Source organism: Colobus angolensis, unplaced genomic scaffold (assembly GCF_000951035.1).
Source record: "Colobus angolensis palliatus isolate OR3802 unplaced genomic scaffold, Cang.pa_1.0 Scaffold134, whole genome shotgun sequence".
NCBI lineage: Eukaryota > Metazoa > Chordata > Mammalia > Primates > Cercopithecidae > Colobus > Colobus angolensis.
Window position 1 is genome coordinate 3516311 of NW_012114422.1, and position 16980 is coordinate 3533290.

The 16980-nt window shown below is 44.4% G+C and overlaps 1 protein-coding gene across 2 annotated transcripts in view; it reads left to right on the forward strand.

Moving 5' to 3' along the window:
* Window positions 1-16980, forward strand: part of RASGRF2 (Ras protein-specific guanine nucleotide-releasing factor 2) — a 280870-nt gene that overhangs the window by 253135 nt on the left and 10755 nt on the right. The window contains exons 20-26 of one of the 2 annotated variants that reach the window (XR_001000901.1): window positions 3841-3901; window positions 4241-4344; window positions 5694-5778; window positions 9948-10145; window positions 13549-13628; window positions 14639-14669; window positions 15034-15151. Coding sequence is in view for 1 of the 2 variants with exons in the window: in XM_011934344.1 (XP_011789734.1) it covers window positions 3841-3901; window positions 4241-4344; window positions 5694-5778; window positions 9948-10145; window positions 13549-13628; window positions 15034-15151 (646 nt within the window). In the remaining variant the exon portion in view is untranslated. The remainder of the gene's footprint in view (window positions 1-3840; window positions 3902-4240; window positions 4345-5693; window positions 5779-9947; window positions 10146-13548; window positions 13629-14638; window positions 14670-15033; window positions 15152-16980) is intronic. The other variant, XM_011934344.1, reaches the window with a different exon arrangement.

Genomic DNA, 16980 nt, shown 5'->3' on the forward strand with positions numbered 1-16980 from the left:
AGGCCATTGCCAACGTAATCAGTTAAGATGAGGTACTGGAGTAGGGTGGACCCCAATCTACTTCGATTGGTGTCCTTTTAAGAAGTCAACCATGGAAGACAGACACAGAGACAATGCCATCTGAAGATGGAGGCAGAGACTGAGTTATGCAGCTGCAAGCCAAAGAAGGCCAAAGATCGCTAGCTAACCACCAGCAACTAAAAAGGCAAGGGAGGGTTCCCCTCCAGGATTCAGAGGCAGCATAGCCCTGCTGACAGTTTGATTACAGACCTCTGTCTGGAAGGTGAGACAATACATTTCTGTTGTTTTAAGCCACCCAGTTTGTGGGATTTTATTAGGGCAGCCCTAGGAAACAATTAGGGGCCTTCTCCACTTTTTCCATTCTATGAAAACATCTAAATAAGCCCAGGGATTCCATTACTGTGTCTGTTTTCAGATTTTAAAATTGTAAGTAGATATTAAGGTGAAGCCTGGTTTCAGTGCATGAGGGACTCTGAGTGATTACTGTTTCTTCTCTCTTTATGACTGGTTTGTTATGCTCTTTGCATTTAAAACTAATATTTAAAAACTACATTCTGGAAGTTTGTGCCCCTAGGGATATTTGACTAAATAGCTGTCAGGGAAGTGAGGGTGTTCAGGCTGGGAAAAACTGTCAGGATCAACCAACGTGAGGGCCTTTTGTTGCCAATCCCCTCAAGACGCCTATGCCAGACTTTAGCCATCAATTCTGAGAGTTTTCTCTCTGCACCAGGAGGTGACCTCAGAAGTCAGTTAGTTGGAGTTGGTTCTTAAGATGAATCCTGTTTGCCATCCCAGGTCTTGATATTCATCAGGCTTCACATGTGCCATCTCTTTCTGTTGAATAATGACCTGAGAATTAGCAGTGTAGGACTGATAGGGAATAGAAATTTGAGTAGGCAGTACAGCTTGAAACTACAACACTGAGCAGAGTCTGATTCTACCTTTTGCAGGATGTCACAGGGCTAAATCTTGGCTCAGCCATTTACAGAGGTCAAGTTCTCAACCATTCCAAACCTGTTTCCTCATTTATAAAGTTGGACTCGTAATAGCTACTTCATTAGGTTGTTGTGAAGAGTACATGACGTGAAATGTGTAAGGAGGTTAACATGATGCCTGAAAAGTCGTTAGCACTCGTAGTAAAGTGAGTATTATTACTGTTAGAAGCACTGACAGTAGTTCCCAGAAAAAGTAGTTTCTACCATTAAGGCCATATGGCCCAAGTGAAACCAGGCTGGATCTTACTCAAACTCAACTTTCTTTAGGCTTCATCACCTTTTCCACACACAGAGTGTGTGGACCAATCCCAGGACAGACACTGGTTGCTTTTGGCTTTGTTTTTGGACTACCCTAATTGAAAGAGGAATTTTCCAATCATACAACTTAGATAATCCCATTTCCTTTTATTTGGTATTTCATTATAAGCGCACAATTATTAAACTGATGATACTGTTATAGATGTGGTAGTAATGGTGGTGGGGAACCCAGGATCCTGGAATGTTCATCAATGCCCAAGGGTCGCCAGAAGACTAGAAGCAAATCTTTTCTCTATAGGAACTGAACCAGAAGTGCAGAGGCCTCCACATCTGAAGGGAAAGAATTCTGAACCATGCCCTCTAGAAAATACAGGCTATGACTGTGAGAGATAAAAAACATGTCATATGGTGGTTAAGTGCAGCCCTGACTTTAGAGATTTATATGCATTCCTGACATATAAGAGATATGAACATAAAACATGTTTTTACGCATAGGTTACATTAATGCAATAAAGCAAATGTTCTTTTGAATGAAGCCTCCCTGACTCACAGCCTCACAGGGGTCACTTGATGAATACACTTAATTGCCATTAGATAGTTTATTGCCCTGTTTGTAAATAAAAACCTCTACTCAAAACTTGTATTTCTAAAATACCATCTCTCCTCCTCCAAAGTTGTCTAACTAGCTGTCTTCAAAATCTATTCAGTGCAGAGATTTTTCTAGACACCCAACATGCCACAAAATAAAAGAAACAGCGATTAACTTCTTGGATGTTCAACTGTGATGGGCTCAGATCATAGAAAAGTCATCCCCAAACCCCATGTAGCGTCAGTGAGAAGACATAAAATGTTAGGTAACTTAATGGAACCACAGTGCATCTTGGAAAATGAGGGTAAGATCATTGAGAAGAGGAACATTTGATGGGAGCTAACTTAACTTTTTGACCTTTTCTTTCCAAGGGAAAGATATTATCCAGCTTCATAAAAAGATCTTTCCCACTGGTACACATAATTATGGAGCCACTGATCTCTCTCCGGGAACCTAGAATGGCGGAAAAGATGATGTGCACTTTCAGAAAAGTCACTTTTATCCCTCCTATGTAACCCTTCATGTGATTTAATAGGCTTGGGAGAAGGAGTTAGCTTTAACTTATTTTTTCCACATCTTAATCTGCCCTTTAAGATAAGATGAGTATTTATTTCTACTCACAAATAGTAAGGCTAAGTGCCAAAAAGAGGGCTGCTGCTAGTATAGTCCAGAAGGCTCCTGCTCCCCCTTCAGACAGCTGAGGGGAGTTGTGTTTATTGACTGTGCTGTGTGTGGAACCCTTGGAGAGGTGCCTTCCCTGAGCCTGCTTAAGAGAAGTGCAGAGTAAAGGAATGGCCCACAACCTTGGACAACTTAGTCAGTGTCTTTGAGCTTTTGTTTCCTTATCTGTAAAACGGAGATCACAATGCCTGCATTATCCACTATCCTGTATAACAATCCCTTGGAAGGGATTTGTTAGGATACAGGAGATAGTGCATGTCAAATGTTGAGCACATGCCTGGCATACAGCGGGCATACAGGAAGCCATCTCTGTTGATATTATATTTTTGAGAGTTGTGGTGGTTGTTTTAATCAACTCAGAACACAACGGAACAATGCATCATCATTACTTCTTTTTAAAACTGGCTTCCTGCAGCAGACAGAGTACACGGTTTGGGACCGTTTAACTATTTTAATACTTTTAATATGTGCTTGTGCCTTCCTTTTGGAAAACATAAAATCCTTGGCTCCAATGGCACATTATGTACTTGGATGCCTACTGGACTCCAGTTTTCCTGGACTCTGAACTTCTGTTGGACATAAAATACCCTGTAGTCTGAAACAAGTATCTAAGGTATTAACTTGTATTTATTCATTTACTCACTCATTCATTCGTCATTTATTTTTTAAAAAGATATTTATTGAGAGCTGAATAACATGTATGAGACTCAGGGCCAAAAGTGTCTGAGGAAAGTCCACCTGGAATGCAAGGGGGAGGAAGCTATCTGCTGGCTCCTGCCTGGCATTGTTCAGAGTCTTGCCACATAAGAACCCCCTGTGCTTCTGGTCTACATAAGCTTGAGAAGGGGGTGGCCGTGCGTCTCCTGCCTCTGTGATGGCAGGGAAGGCCTACGGTAGGGGATAGAGGTGTGGGGAGGAGGGCACTCAGGCCTAGGAGTATTACTGGCTGATAGCATTAGACGATGCTCCATTTTACATTATAGATGGTCACTCAGAGCACACCCAGCTCACCCTCAGACTCGCTGCGATGGTGGTGGTTTCATTTACAACCTTCTATGTCACCGGTTGGCTCTTTGTTCTAAATCAGCTGTCCCGATGATTCTCTCATGCCTTGAGCATGTTTTCTGTTTGGGGATTGCTCATCTCCAGCTCAGCAGCCGGTTGTGCTGCATGGCCTTGTAGACCCAAATCTTCAGACCTCCCATCCAGGGAAAACCAAACTGCATTTTATAGTTTTGTTCCTAGGTTGTCTATTTTTTTTTTTTTCCATGGAGGATAATTTGATCTCTCTTTCAGGGCCCTCTCACAAGATGACCAAGATGACATCCACCTAAAATTAGAGGATATAATTCAAATGGTAAGTCTGACCACATTTTTATCTAGCACAACTATGTGCAAACTACCTCGCCAAGGTGGGCAATATGCTTGTAACTGATCAGGAGTGTTGTAGCATTAGGCCCTCTGTCCTATCTATGAAGCTCTGTGAGATGAACCACATTTGGCGTGGGGTCTAGCAGTTGGTCTAAGATATTCGTGTTGGCTTTGATATTTGTAGCTTTCTGCCATTTTTTTCATAGTTAGAATTTAGTGGTGGACTTCATGCTTCCACACATGCAGCTGTGTGCCTCGCTGACCTGCAACGAGATGGCAGGCGCCCTCTCTCAGGTGTTTCATTTCCCTCCCTCGTCTCTTGCAGACTGACTGCATGAAGGCCGAATGCTTTCAGTCCTTGTCGGCCATGGAGCTGGCGGAACAGATCACCCTCCTGGACCATGTCATTTTCAGAAGCATTCCCTACGAGTGAGTGCCACTCCCGACAGCAGCAGGGCTTGGCTGCACTAGCTGGCTTAGAAGTTGACATTATTCCTAAGGCAGATTGTGTGTGTGTGTGTGTGTGTGTGTGTGTGTGTGTGTGTGTGTCCGTCCCCGCAGTTTCTGTGTGAATATCTACCAATTGTTTCCATCCATGGAACTGGCACACCTCTGTGTCCAGCACTCTGCAGGGTGGGAGCAGGACCAACAACAGCAAGGGACAAAGAACCTTGCCCAGGGACTCAGTCAACTTAAGTACGTGTCAGAGTAATTTCGAGTGTTTTTAATGCCTATACAAAATAATTCCTATATGCTCCATCTTGCTTGTCCCTTGTTTCTTGCTGTGTCTGGCGACCTGCTCAGGAATGAAGGGAATGATCAGGGATGCTGCCCTGAAGACAGCCCATCTGACCAGGTGGAGCTTCTGCCCCACTGAACTGCCTGGTCAGGGGAACGTGCGGTAGGAGCCTAAAAGGTGCAGTTTTCAGCCCTGACCATCTGCACCCTCCTGAGTGCTGGGGAGAACAAAACACGATCTCTGCCTTTGAAATCTGCATCCTCCAGGAGAATGGCAGGCAGGGCAGAGAGGAGGGAGAAAATTCTGCTTCTGACTAACATTTTTGGCAGTGATGAAATTTTTGGACCCTCTGCTAAGGCTTAATATTTTTAAAAGCTAAAGCCTGCAATCCCTTTGGGAGGATTGCAAGCACTTTGGGAGGCCGAGACGGGCAGATCACGAGGTCAGGAGATCGAGACCATCCCGGCTAACACAGTGAAACACCGTCTCCACTAAAAAGTACAAAAAACTAGCCAGGCGAGGTGGCGGGCGCCTGTAGTCCCAGGTACTCGGGAGGCTGAGGCAGGAGAATGGCGTAAACCCGGGAGGCGGAGCTTGCAGTGAGCTGAGATCCGGCCACTGCACTCCAGCCTGGGCGACAGAGCGAGACTCCGTCTCAAAAAAAAAAGAAAAAAGAAAAAAAAGCTAATCCTGGGAAAATAGTCTTGATTTCTAAAGTAGTATTTAACCTCTTTATTTCCCTTTTGTTGGTTCTTGTTTTCCACCTTCAGAGAAGCCTTTATAGGACCCTAATAGGGACGCAGTTCCAAACATTTATAACAGAAAGCTGGAAACTGAAGAATCTTCCTTTTTGGCATTGAGAGGTAAACTGCTAAAGCCGAGGTAAAATTCACTGGTGAGGCTGGCAGCAGCAGGTGTCAGGAACCATTCTAGGCCGTGTTAAATGGAATGTTTCTAATATTCATGACAATTATCCAGGATCATAGCCAGCACATTTTTAAAAACTTAATTGGTTTTGTGTTTTGTTTTTCACTTTCAGGGAGTTTCTTGGGCAGGGGTGGATGAAGCTGGATAAAAATGAAAGAACTCCTTACATTATGAAAACTAGCCAACACTTCAACGACGTGAGTAACTGTAACAGTAAAACCTTGGGTGTGTTACAAGAAGATGGATATTGGGGTCTAGAGACTCCTCTAAAATAAAGCAACTCTGTCACCCACTTTTTTTTGTTTGTTTGTTTGAGACAGAGTCTTGATCTGTCACCCAGGCTAGAGTGCAATGGCGTGATCTCGGCTCACTGCAAGCTCCGCCTCCCAGGTTCAAGCAATTCCCCTGCCTCAGCCTCCCGAGTAGCTGGGATTACAGGCGCATGCCATCATGCCCATCTAATATTTTTGTATTTTTAGTAGAGACGGGGTTTCACCATGTCAGCCAGACTGGTCTCAAACTGCTGACCTCAAGGAATCTGCCCGCCTCGGCCTCCCAAAGTGCTGGGATTGCAGGTGTGAGCCACCGCACTCAGCCTGCCACCCGCTTTTTAAATAGAATTGATGGGATATTGAAGACAAGCTTACATCTCCTCTAAGAGCTCACAGTAATGTAATAATGTCCAATTAACTTCCTGACATAAGAGGTTCACCTTTGATGGTAGCCAAGTCTGGTAAGTGCTCAATAATGTACAGGTTGCTGTTCCTATTTTTATCATCATCACTACTTCCTGGTCATAAATTGACTAACAGAATGCACGGTACATGTGTCACTGGCCCCTGGTGGTGCTGGTGACGGTAAGGCTGGGTTGGTGCAAGTCCTCATCATTACTGCACGTTCAGCCTGAATTACATTCCAGGGTTGGAAGGGGCCTCTTGGAGCATAATCACATTGTTGCCGTAGTTCTGTGCAGCAGTGGCCAGCTGTCGGTCCATCTTCCAGCTCTGCTTTTCCCCAGCAGTAAGATTGGGAGATGCTTTTATACCTCCCCACTCTTAATTAGCGCTGTTCTTAGTCTTAGTCCTGGGGTAGAACAAGTAACAGGTGTGGGAGTGTCTTCTGGCCTATCCAGGCAACGAGAAGCCTCCCTTTCCAGTTTCACTAAACTATAATAAAAGGAATAATGATTTTAAAAACAACAACAACAAACTACCAGGAACCCCATAGGTAAATTAATAAGTCATCTAGAATCAAAATGCAAAAGCGACAGTTTAGATTCCCAAGACAGTGTTTCATGCAGGCTTTCCCCAGAGTACACGGATGCTGCGTGAATGCTACCACACAGTGAGCTTCAGTGCTGCGCTGCCTAAAGGACAAGGGGCATGGCCCATCTAGTCCCTGCCCTGAGAAACAGGTTCCGTGCTGTGGGAAACTAACCTCTGTTACCTGTGGTGAACTAACACACGGGATATAATGGACATTCAAAAGAGAGCTTTGGACCCACATATCTCCTCCGCTGGGACGGCCGCTGCATTGCACTCTTGACGATGACAGATGGAACCTTTCATCTGCACCCCAGAGCCGCCAAGCCTGCTTCTTCATTGTCCTCTCTGTTCTCAGTCTCGGGCAGTGGCCTCACCATACACTCACTCACCCAAGCCCAGGATCCAGACATCATCTCCCTCAACACCTCACCCTCACCACTGCCCAGCGGATTTGCAAACCCTAAATCTACATGTATCTCAGGCCCTTCCCCGCCCTGCCTTCCCCGCTGCCACCACCTTGATAGGTGGCCTCTTATCCTTTCTCTCCAGGAGCTCCTAACTCATCTCTCCTCTGCAATCTCACTGCCCTCCAATCCATCTGTTAGGTTCAGGGTCAGGTTCCAGCCCATGCTGAGGTCCAAGGGGAGTGGGTGGATACCTGAAAGAACGTGCAGGGGGCCATAGGTAGGTGAAAGATGATTTTGTTCAGCAGGAGTTCTCATCAGCAGCTCTTTCATCAGCAGCTCTCTTATGCTGTCCGCTCTGTCTCAGCTGCTTGAGCTGGTCACTCCCACGCATAGCTACGTGGCCAGCTCTCCCTTGCCTTCAGGGTCAGCAACTTAACTCTTTCTCTTTCTGGGCATGAGCTCCTGGACCATATCAATAGGGCAATTATACCTTTTACAGACAACAGTGGCTTAGAGCCAAGTGATGGCCCTCCATGTTTGGCTACTTGGCTGTGATAACAAGTGGAGTTACACGCCAATGCTCTAAACTCACTGAGTCCCTCTGGCCCGGATGTCCGCCTTGGCCTATCCTTGACCAAAGCACATATACCTTAAACCATCTTTCATGCAGTGGCACAGAAATGATTTCTCTGAAAGGCCAATCTAATTATTTCCCTCCCTTTGACAAAAATCCATCAGTGGCTTCTCCTTACCTTAGGGATATGGTCCCAACTGCTCAACCTGGCATACAAGAGCCCAGCCCATCTATCACCCTTGGCTCTCCCAGTTCTTATGCCCCTCAGATGGCTGCCAGATCCTCCATTACACCGTCCCTCCCACCTCTGTTCCCTTGCTCTTATACTTGGATCCTTTAAGACTCAATGCAAGGCTGGATACTATAGCTCACACCTGTAATCCCAGCACTTTGGGAGACTGAGGTGGGAGGATTGCTTTAGCCCAGGAGTTCAAGACCAGCCTGGGCAACATAGTGAGACCCTATCTCTACAAATACAAAAACTTAGCCAGGCATAGCAGTGCATACCTGTGGAGGCTGAGGTGAGAGGATCACTTGAGCCCTGGATGTTGAGGCTGCAGTGAGCTGTGATCATGCCACTGTACTCCACCTGGGGAAACAAAGCAAGCTCTTGTCTCCAGAAAAACAAACAAAAAAAATCAATGCAGGCATGAGCTCTTCCTGGAAGCCTCCTCTGTACTAGACCAGATGCCCCATGCTGCCTGTTTATTCTCAAACACCACTGTGAATAGACTTAACTTTGTGTTTCACCGCATGGCATTTACCTGTCTATGTATCTGCAACCCTCTCCTTCCTACCTACCTAGGCTCAGATTGCATTAAGGTCATGGATGGATTTATTTGTCTTTCTGTTTCCAGCACCTAAAAGAATCTGTTCTATCCCATTTCCTCAGTAGTTATTGGCAAGAACTTCTTCATCAAAATTACTGATTAACAAAACCATTTATTCCCAGAGCAAACTGGATTCCAAATAATTCCTCTCCTCACGCTAAGGATGCGCAGGCCCTCAATGAATAGCACTGCAGTAGGTGCTTTAGTGAATTTCCACAGCGGTGTTGAGGCACTATGAGGTCTTAAGTATCTTCAGAATCATCAAAGAATGGGTGAATCCATCAGATTTAGTGTATGGATATAAGATTATCCGCCCTGGCCGGGCGCCGTGGCTCACGTCTATAATCCCAGCACTTTGGGAGGCCGAGGTCAGCGGATCATGAGGTCAGGAGATCGAGACCATCCTTGCTAACACGGTGAAACCCCATCTCTACTAAAAACACAAAAAATTAGCTGGGCGTGGTGGCAGGTGCCTGTAGTCCCAGCTACTCGGGAGGCTGAGGCAGGAGAATGGCATGAACCTGGGAGGCGGAGCTTGCAGTGAGCCGAGATCCACTGCACTCCAGCCTGGGCGACAGAGCAAGACTCTGTCTCAAAAAAAAGATTACATGCCCTATATTACCTTTGTTAATATGGTAATCCTATTTCACTTTTTTCCTTTCCATATTGCAAGAGCTGAGCTTCTTAAACTGGTTTTAAGTAATAAAATTACAGTACTTAGCCTCAAAACTGTAGGTCTGTTTAACTGCTGGTGAAGAACAAGATAAGATGAAGAAAATGTTCTCCTTTTCACTGCAGCCAAGTGATTCTGGTTTGAGAGTTAATCAGTTCAGAATTTGATCTAACGGGGCAAGTGTTTTTTCTTTCTCTGTGGTAACTGTGGCTTCCCAGAGTGAGGAATCACACACTGTTGGGGGCCAAGGAGTAAGGGGAAGGGCCCCAGGGAGTGATCCATGATCTGCAGACCTTGCCTTTCCGCAGGCGTTAGGTTATTCTGTCCCGTTTCCTCAGTAATTATTAGAAATGACACCATCAAAATTGCTGATGAACAAAATCACCTCTTCCCCCAACAAGCGGGAAGCCAGATAATCCCTCTCTTCTCTCAAAGGACAAACAGATGCTCATTAGTTTATTCTTATAGACTTCAGTCTCTTTAGAAAGTGGGTAGCTAAATGTAGAATATGATCAACATCCTGCCTTCCTGACATGTCTGCAGATAATTTACGTAATTTGCCTAAATGCATTGCTTTGGCTCTTAGACTGCCTTTCTGGGCTCTTTGATTGTCTCAGATGAGTAACCTGGTGGCCTCCCAGATAATGAATTATGCAGATGTCAGCTCCCGTGCCAACGCCATCGAGAAATGGGTGGCGGTGGCGGACATCTGCCGATGCCTGCACAATTACAACGGCGTGCTGGAAATCACCTCCGCCTTGAACAGAAGTGCCATCTACAGGCTGAAGAAAACCTGGGCCAAGGTCTCTAAGCAGGTGAGCCTCAGCGTGTGACACAGCCTGCTGCTAAGAGGAGGAGAGGTTGGGAGATGGGAGCCAAGTTAAATATTACTAATTAGGAAATCATTAACCGAAATGAGCCGCTCAGTTGCCAAAGAAAGGTGCCAACATGGGTAATTACAGTGCTCTTACCACTTAATTGATTTCATTCGTGTGTATTTCTAAACCATTCATTAAAGCATTTTGGGGGACAGCTACAAACAATGTGATTGTCAGTCAAGAGCTGTTTCCTGAATTATTTCGGAGGGCACATTGACTTTGAGTAAGCACAATTATGTCCAACGGGTCCATCCATTCTCTCCCAGAGTGAGGGTGCAAACTCTGTGGAGCCAAAAGCCAGGGACAAAAGGCCTCATTTTTCACCTTTTTCTTGCTCATTCATGTAGCAGATGTAAAGTTTTGGCATAATGACTTAGATGTGCAGAAATACAATTTTCATTTTCTTTCATTAATCTCAACTTGCCCATGCCTGTCATTTTCACTCAGATAATTTCAAGATTCAAACTAAATCACGATTCTTCCCCTGCCCTTTCTGCTGGCCTTCTCCCTGGGTGTTGCGTGCCTGGGAGGGCATCTCTGGGCTTCTGGGCACCTGTCTGCTCCTCTGGCCTCCTGTGGTCATTCTTTGCTGATTATTCACTGGCTACAGGCTGCTGTGAACTGCCTGTATCTGGTGTCACCTGGCCTGCCTGTCCCGCCCAGGAGCAATGCATGGTGATTGCACCCAGGGAGTGTGGCTGACCTCGCTTCAGGGGTGAAGGGGATGTTTCCAGGCTCCCACGTCCCATTGGTGCCAGAGGGTAGGAGGGTCTACATCAGGCCCTGTCTGCCTAACCCTCCCCTGCCTTGCTGTGAACACCCAGAGTTGGTGAAGGGAATCTACAGAGTGCCACCTCCAGGGTCCCAGACCAGAAGATCTGGGTATAGTCTGCTGACATGGCCTAAAAACTGTCTTGTTTTATCCCCCCACTCTGAGGATTGCAGCCCCTCTCAGAGACATTCATGATTTCTTTTCCGTCTTCATTTTGCCCTCCAAGCCTTTCCCTTTAGCATAGGAGAACAATTTAATTTCCCCATGTGGCAGGAAACCAAGCCTAACTCATATCTTTTATCTTGCCTTCTCCCACTTATTTCTTAGTAAAAATGCAGTGCTCTGAGAATCCCAAATTCGGCCCCTTAGAATTCACAAGTCCTCTTTTCTGTCAGCAGTGGACCTAGTAAATAACAGCCACAGTTTTTACACATATTGGTTAAAAAAAAACAAAAAACAAATTTTTGTTTTGAGATGATTATAGCTTCACATGCAGTTGTAAGAAATAATGCGGAGATTCCCAGCACCTTACACCCGGTTTCCCCCAGCAGCAGCATCTTACATTACTATAGACAGCATCACAACTAGGAAATGAACATTCGTGCAATCCACCAGGCTTATCCAGATTGCACCAGCTTTCTAGGGATCACCAGCTATCACCAAGGGATCCCTAAATCGTCCTTAAGAAAGTTTCCAGGTCCACTCTGTAGTTAAGTGATATTCTTGTCTTTTATAGGATGCGGGTTTAGGAATAACCGAACTGATCGTGAAATAGAGATGGATGAGACGAATATTGAAATGATTGTTTCCAAATTTGAATATACCATCTGTAAAGGCTCTAAATAAAATGTTAGCATTTCAGTCACATTATAGGTCACTCACAGTGGCCTTCGCATAGGCTAGTGGACTGTCCTCCAGAGAGGCTGTCTCTAGAGCCAAGTGCCTTGCTCCAGTCATGGTAGGTAGGGCTTGGTTGCAGATACGCCCTGCTTCAGACACATTTGATGACAACATCTGCTGTGCAGCTGTCCCTTCTCTGCATCTGAGATCAGCCGGGGAGTTGTTCAGCAGGCCTGATAATCTGCACTCGAACCCAAAGATTGGTCTGTGGCTGTAGGACAGGTTGTACTTTTGCAACTGTTTTCAGCAAGGTTAGCCCTGGACCAAGCAGGAGGTCTCTAAGAGCCCTCAGACACCAGAATTGGGAAGACAGCCCTTTGCCTCTCAGGAAGCTGTGCAGCTTCTCTCCAGGTGAGACAAAGTAGTTTGAGGACCCTCAACCTGGGCATTCAAGTTCTTCTCCAGGTAGGACCTAGATCCTCCATGCCCAGCCAAGCTGCCTGGATGTGGGTATTCCCAGGAATGGGTTATCCTCTCCAAGGGCCACCCTACCACTCTCCTATGTTCATGGAAGAAACCCCAGACCAATGTCAACAACAATGTTATTTCTCAGTAATTATCAGTTATACTTCTCTAACAAATTGATGAAGAAGATCACAAAAGAAAGGATCTGTAGTAGAGGACATTGTTCAGTCAATACCAAGGCAACCAAACATGTGTTTTGGTCATTTGGAGATTAACACTCAAAAGGATTCATCGCAAAAGCTGTCTGACATGAGACCTCTCCTTTAAGATTCTACATTTGGCCTGGTGCGGTGGCTCATACCTGTAATCCCAACATTTTGGGAGGCCGAGGTGGGCGGATCACTCGAGGTCAGGAGTTTGAGACCAGCTTGGCCAACATGGTGAAACCCCGACTCTACTGAAAGTACAAAAATTAGCTGGGCATGGTGGCGTGTGCCTGTGATCCCAGCTACTCAGAAGGGCGAGACAGGAGAATCGCTTGAACCCAGGAGGCGGAGGTTGCAGTGAGCCGAGATCGCGCCACTGTACTCCAGCCTGGGCAACAGAGCGAGACTCTGTCTCAGAAAAAAAAAAAGAGATTATTCAACATGTGCTTGTCAATTCTTGTTTTTTTTTTTTTTTTCTTTTTTTCTGTTTTTGAGACAGAGTCTTGCTCTGTTGCCCAGGTTGGAGTGCAGTGGCACGATCTCGGCTCAGGTTCAAGCAATTCTCCTGCCTCAGCCTCCCAAGTAGCTGGGATTACAGGCGCCCGCCACCATGCCCATCTAATTTGTGTACTTTCAGTAGAGACGGGGTTTCAGGATGTTGTCCAGGCTGGTCTCAAACTCCTGGGCTCAGGTGATCAACCTGCCTCAGTCTCTTAAAGTGCTAGGATTACAGGTGTAACCCACTGCACCTGGCCTACTTGTCAGTTCTTTAAGTGCCTGTTTTCTATCCATTGCAATTTTTCTTTCCACACATTTTCCCTCTTTTTGGCTAAATGTGTAGATACAGGCACTTCCTCTTCTCCATATGTTGTTAACATTCAATGTAAACATAATGCCCTATCTCTACATCTTGAGAATCCTATCACACAATGACCTTTATTCTGGCAAAGGTATCAGCACCTGCCACCAAAGAAGAGAATTGAACATCTTTTGGCAATTCGCTGTCTTTTTAAACCATAGTATTTTCATCACACTAAGTTTTTTCTTTTCTTTTTAGACAAAAGCTCTAATGGACAAACTTCAAAAGACTGTTTCCTCTGAAGGAAGATTTAAAAATCTTAGAGAAACCCTTAAAAAGTATGTCTATCTTAATTATTGAATTATTCATAATTCAGAAATATATTTACATAATGTATATAGTATACAAACAGTGACCTACCGCCTACTTTGCTTTGAAAAGAAAAATAAATGGGAAACAACTTATATCATCTAGGTATTTTTCTGATTTTCCTTACTATTTGGAATACTGTGCATACAGTAATTGTCTTATGGATATACTCATAGCATGCAGATTAAGAATTAAGGTAATACCACCATAATAAATCAGACTATCTTTTACTGTAAAAATTTCATTGATTCAGTTATTTCCTAATCTAAGCACAATGATTTCCTGTGAGTTTTATTTAAATATTCCAGCACCTGTTGATTGTTATTTTTGGTCTTTGGTTTCTAGATCATTCCCTTTCTACACACACACACACACACACACACACACACACACACAGAGAGAGAGAGAGAGAAAGAGAGAGAGAGAGAAATTGAGATTCTCCTGCAACTGGTATTCTCATAATCTACCACATGTACTTACTATAGAAAAACATGAGTCCTGTGATGATATGAGTGAAAGCAAGACTAAGACATAATAATAATAATAATAATAGTAGCAACAACAGCAGTAATAGTATAAGAACGAATTACCGAAGTATTTACTAAATGACAGGTTTTATGCTAAGTGCTTGATGTGTGTATGTAAGCCTCACAAGAAATTCAAGAGATAAGCTTTTCTATCTCCATTTTACAGAAGAGGAAACTGCAGTTCAGAGAGTGTTCCCAGTATCACTTAGTAACTGGTCAAGCTGGGATTTGAACCCAGCTCCTCCTGCATCAAAAGCCCATGTGCTTAGCTTCCGGCCTCTGAGAAGACCAAGTATACCCAGCTGTCTCTAAAAACTAAACAAAACAGTGTCTCACCTTAGTCTGAGTTGTGATGTTAAGTCTACACTTTCTAAAACATTTAAGAACCAACTAAAATAGAAAACAAGTTTTTACCAGTACAAAGCTCTAATTGCATGGATTTTTCCATCTAGTTCATCAAGGCTGAATGCTTGATTTAAAGAGGTAAGACCATAGAGGTTTTCCTCCAAGCTTCTACCCCTCAAAGAATTGTGGGCAATTTATAAGTATTGCAAACAATTACTGCTAGCAAATGCTGTGTATTTGTCTCTAAGGTATCCTGTTGTTTGAACATGCCATTTTTTTTTTCAAACACGTAGTAAACCATGGGCTGTCATTTTGGTATTTTATTCTATTGTGAAATGTGTTTAAAATTCTGCATATCATGAATATGCTTCTGAAACTGAAATAAAAAGAGTTCATTCTTCAGGATCAAAGGAGGATCCTTTAATCCTCCTTTGTTTAATTTGGGGAGGGAAATAGATATTTATTCGAATGAGTCTCAGAACAGTGCCTCTTGGTCTTGCAGTTGTAACCCTCCTGCAGTTCCTTACCTTGGGATGTACTTGACAGATCTGGCATTTATTGAAGAAGGAACACCAAACTTCACTGAGGAAGGCCTTGTCAATTTCTCCAAAATGAGAATGGTAGGTATAATTTCATAATTAGCCTGTTTCAAAGTCAATGTCTGCTTTTTTTGTTGTCCTTTTTTTTTTTTTTTTTTTTTTCTCTTTTTGGAGACAGAGTCTCGCTCTGTTGCCCAGGCTGGAGTGCAGTGGCACTATCTCTGCTCACTGCAACCTCTGCCTCCAGGTTCAATCAGTTCTCTTGCCTCAGCCTCCTGAATAGCTGGGATTACAGTTTCGTGCCACCATGCCCAGCTAATTTTTATATCTTTAATAGAGAAGGGTTTTCACCATGTTGGCCAGCCTAGTCTCAAACTCCTGACCTCAAGTGATCTGCCTGCCTCGGCCTCCCAAAGTGCTGGGATTACAGCCCCAGCCCGATGTTTGCTTTTTAATCTTGCGATGGAAGAGGAGGTGGATACTGGGACTAATACCCGATGTGGGCTGATTGAGATTTTTGGTCATGAAATCCTTATTTAAACCAATGTCTAGAAGGGTTTTTCCAATGTTATCTTGTAGAATTTTTATAGTTTCAGGTCTTAGGTTTAAGTCCTTAATCCATCCTAAGTTGATTTTTGTATAAGGTGAGAGATGAGGATCCAGTTTCACTTTCCTACATATGGCTAGCCAATTATCCCAGCACCATTTGTTGAAAAGGGTGTCCTTTCCCCACTTTACGTTTTTGTTTCCTTTGTTGAAGATTAGTTGGCTATATTTGGATTTATTTATGGGTTCTCTATTCTGTTCCATTTGTCTACGTGCCTATTTTTGTACCAGTACCATGCTGTTTTGGTGACTCTGGCCTTATAGTGTAGTTTGAAATCAGGTAGTGTGATGCCTCCAGATTTGTTCTTTTTGCTTAGTCTTGCTTTGGCTATGTGGGCTCTCTTTTGGTTCCATATGAATTTTAGAATTATTTTTTCTAATTCTGTGAAGAATGATAGTGGTATTTCGATGGGAATTGCATTGAATTTGTGGATTGCTTTTGGCAGTATGGTCATTTTCACAGTATTGATTCTACCCATCCATGAGCATGGGATGTGTTTCCATTTGTTTGTGTTGTCTATGATTTCTTTCAGCAGTGTTTTGTAATTTTCCTTGTAGAGGTCTTTCGATTCCTTGGTTAGGTATATTCCTAAGTATTGATTGAGGAGATTTTTGGCAAAGCCATTTCAGCATCCCCAAGGAGATGAGGAATCCAAAGATGAGCTCCTAAGACTGACTAGTGATAGACACTTGCTGAAAGCTTCTTGCTGGACAGCCAGGTTCTATTTATTTATTTATGACACAGTTCTGTTGCCCAGGCTGGAGTGCAGTGGCCAGTGGCATGATCTCAGCTCACTGCAACCTCCACTTCCTGGGTTCAAGCAATTCTCATGCCTCAGCCTCCCGAGTAGCTGGGATTACAAGCCCACGACACCATGCCTGGCTAATTTTTGTATTATTAGTAGAGACAGGGTTTCACCATGTTGGGGCCAGGCTGGTCTCAAACTCCTGAACACAATTGATCCACCCACCTCGGCCTCCCTAAGTGCTGGGATTACAGGCGTGAGCCTCCGTGCCCAGCCTGGACAGCCAGGTTCTAAGCACTAAGCTAGAAGCAAGGAGCCCATGGATGACAGCACCCAGAGCTTGCCTCTCCCAAACATGAGGCCACATAGTGCCAGCTGTTCCCCAATTTTGAATTCAGTATCTTTTTGCTTTTGGCATTTCATGTACCTCCTTGAGAGTCAAGAAAGCACCAAGCATAGGGAATGGTCAGGCAGGCTCCACCTGCCTCACTGGAGGAAGGGACTGACCCTTCCGGGAAGAGGCCTCAGAAGAATGTGCTGCAATACAGGAAATACCTT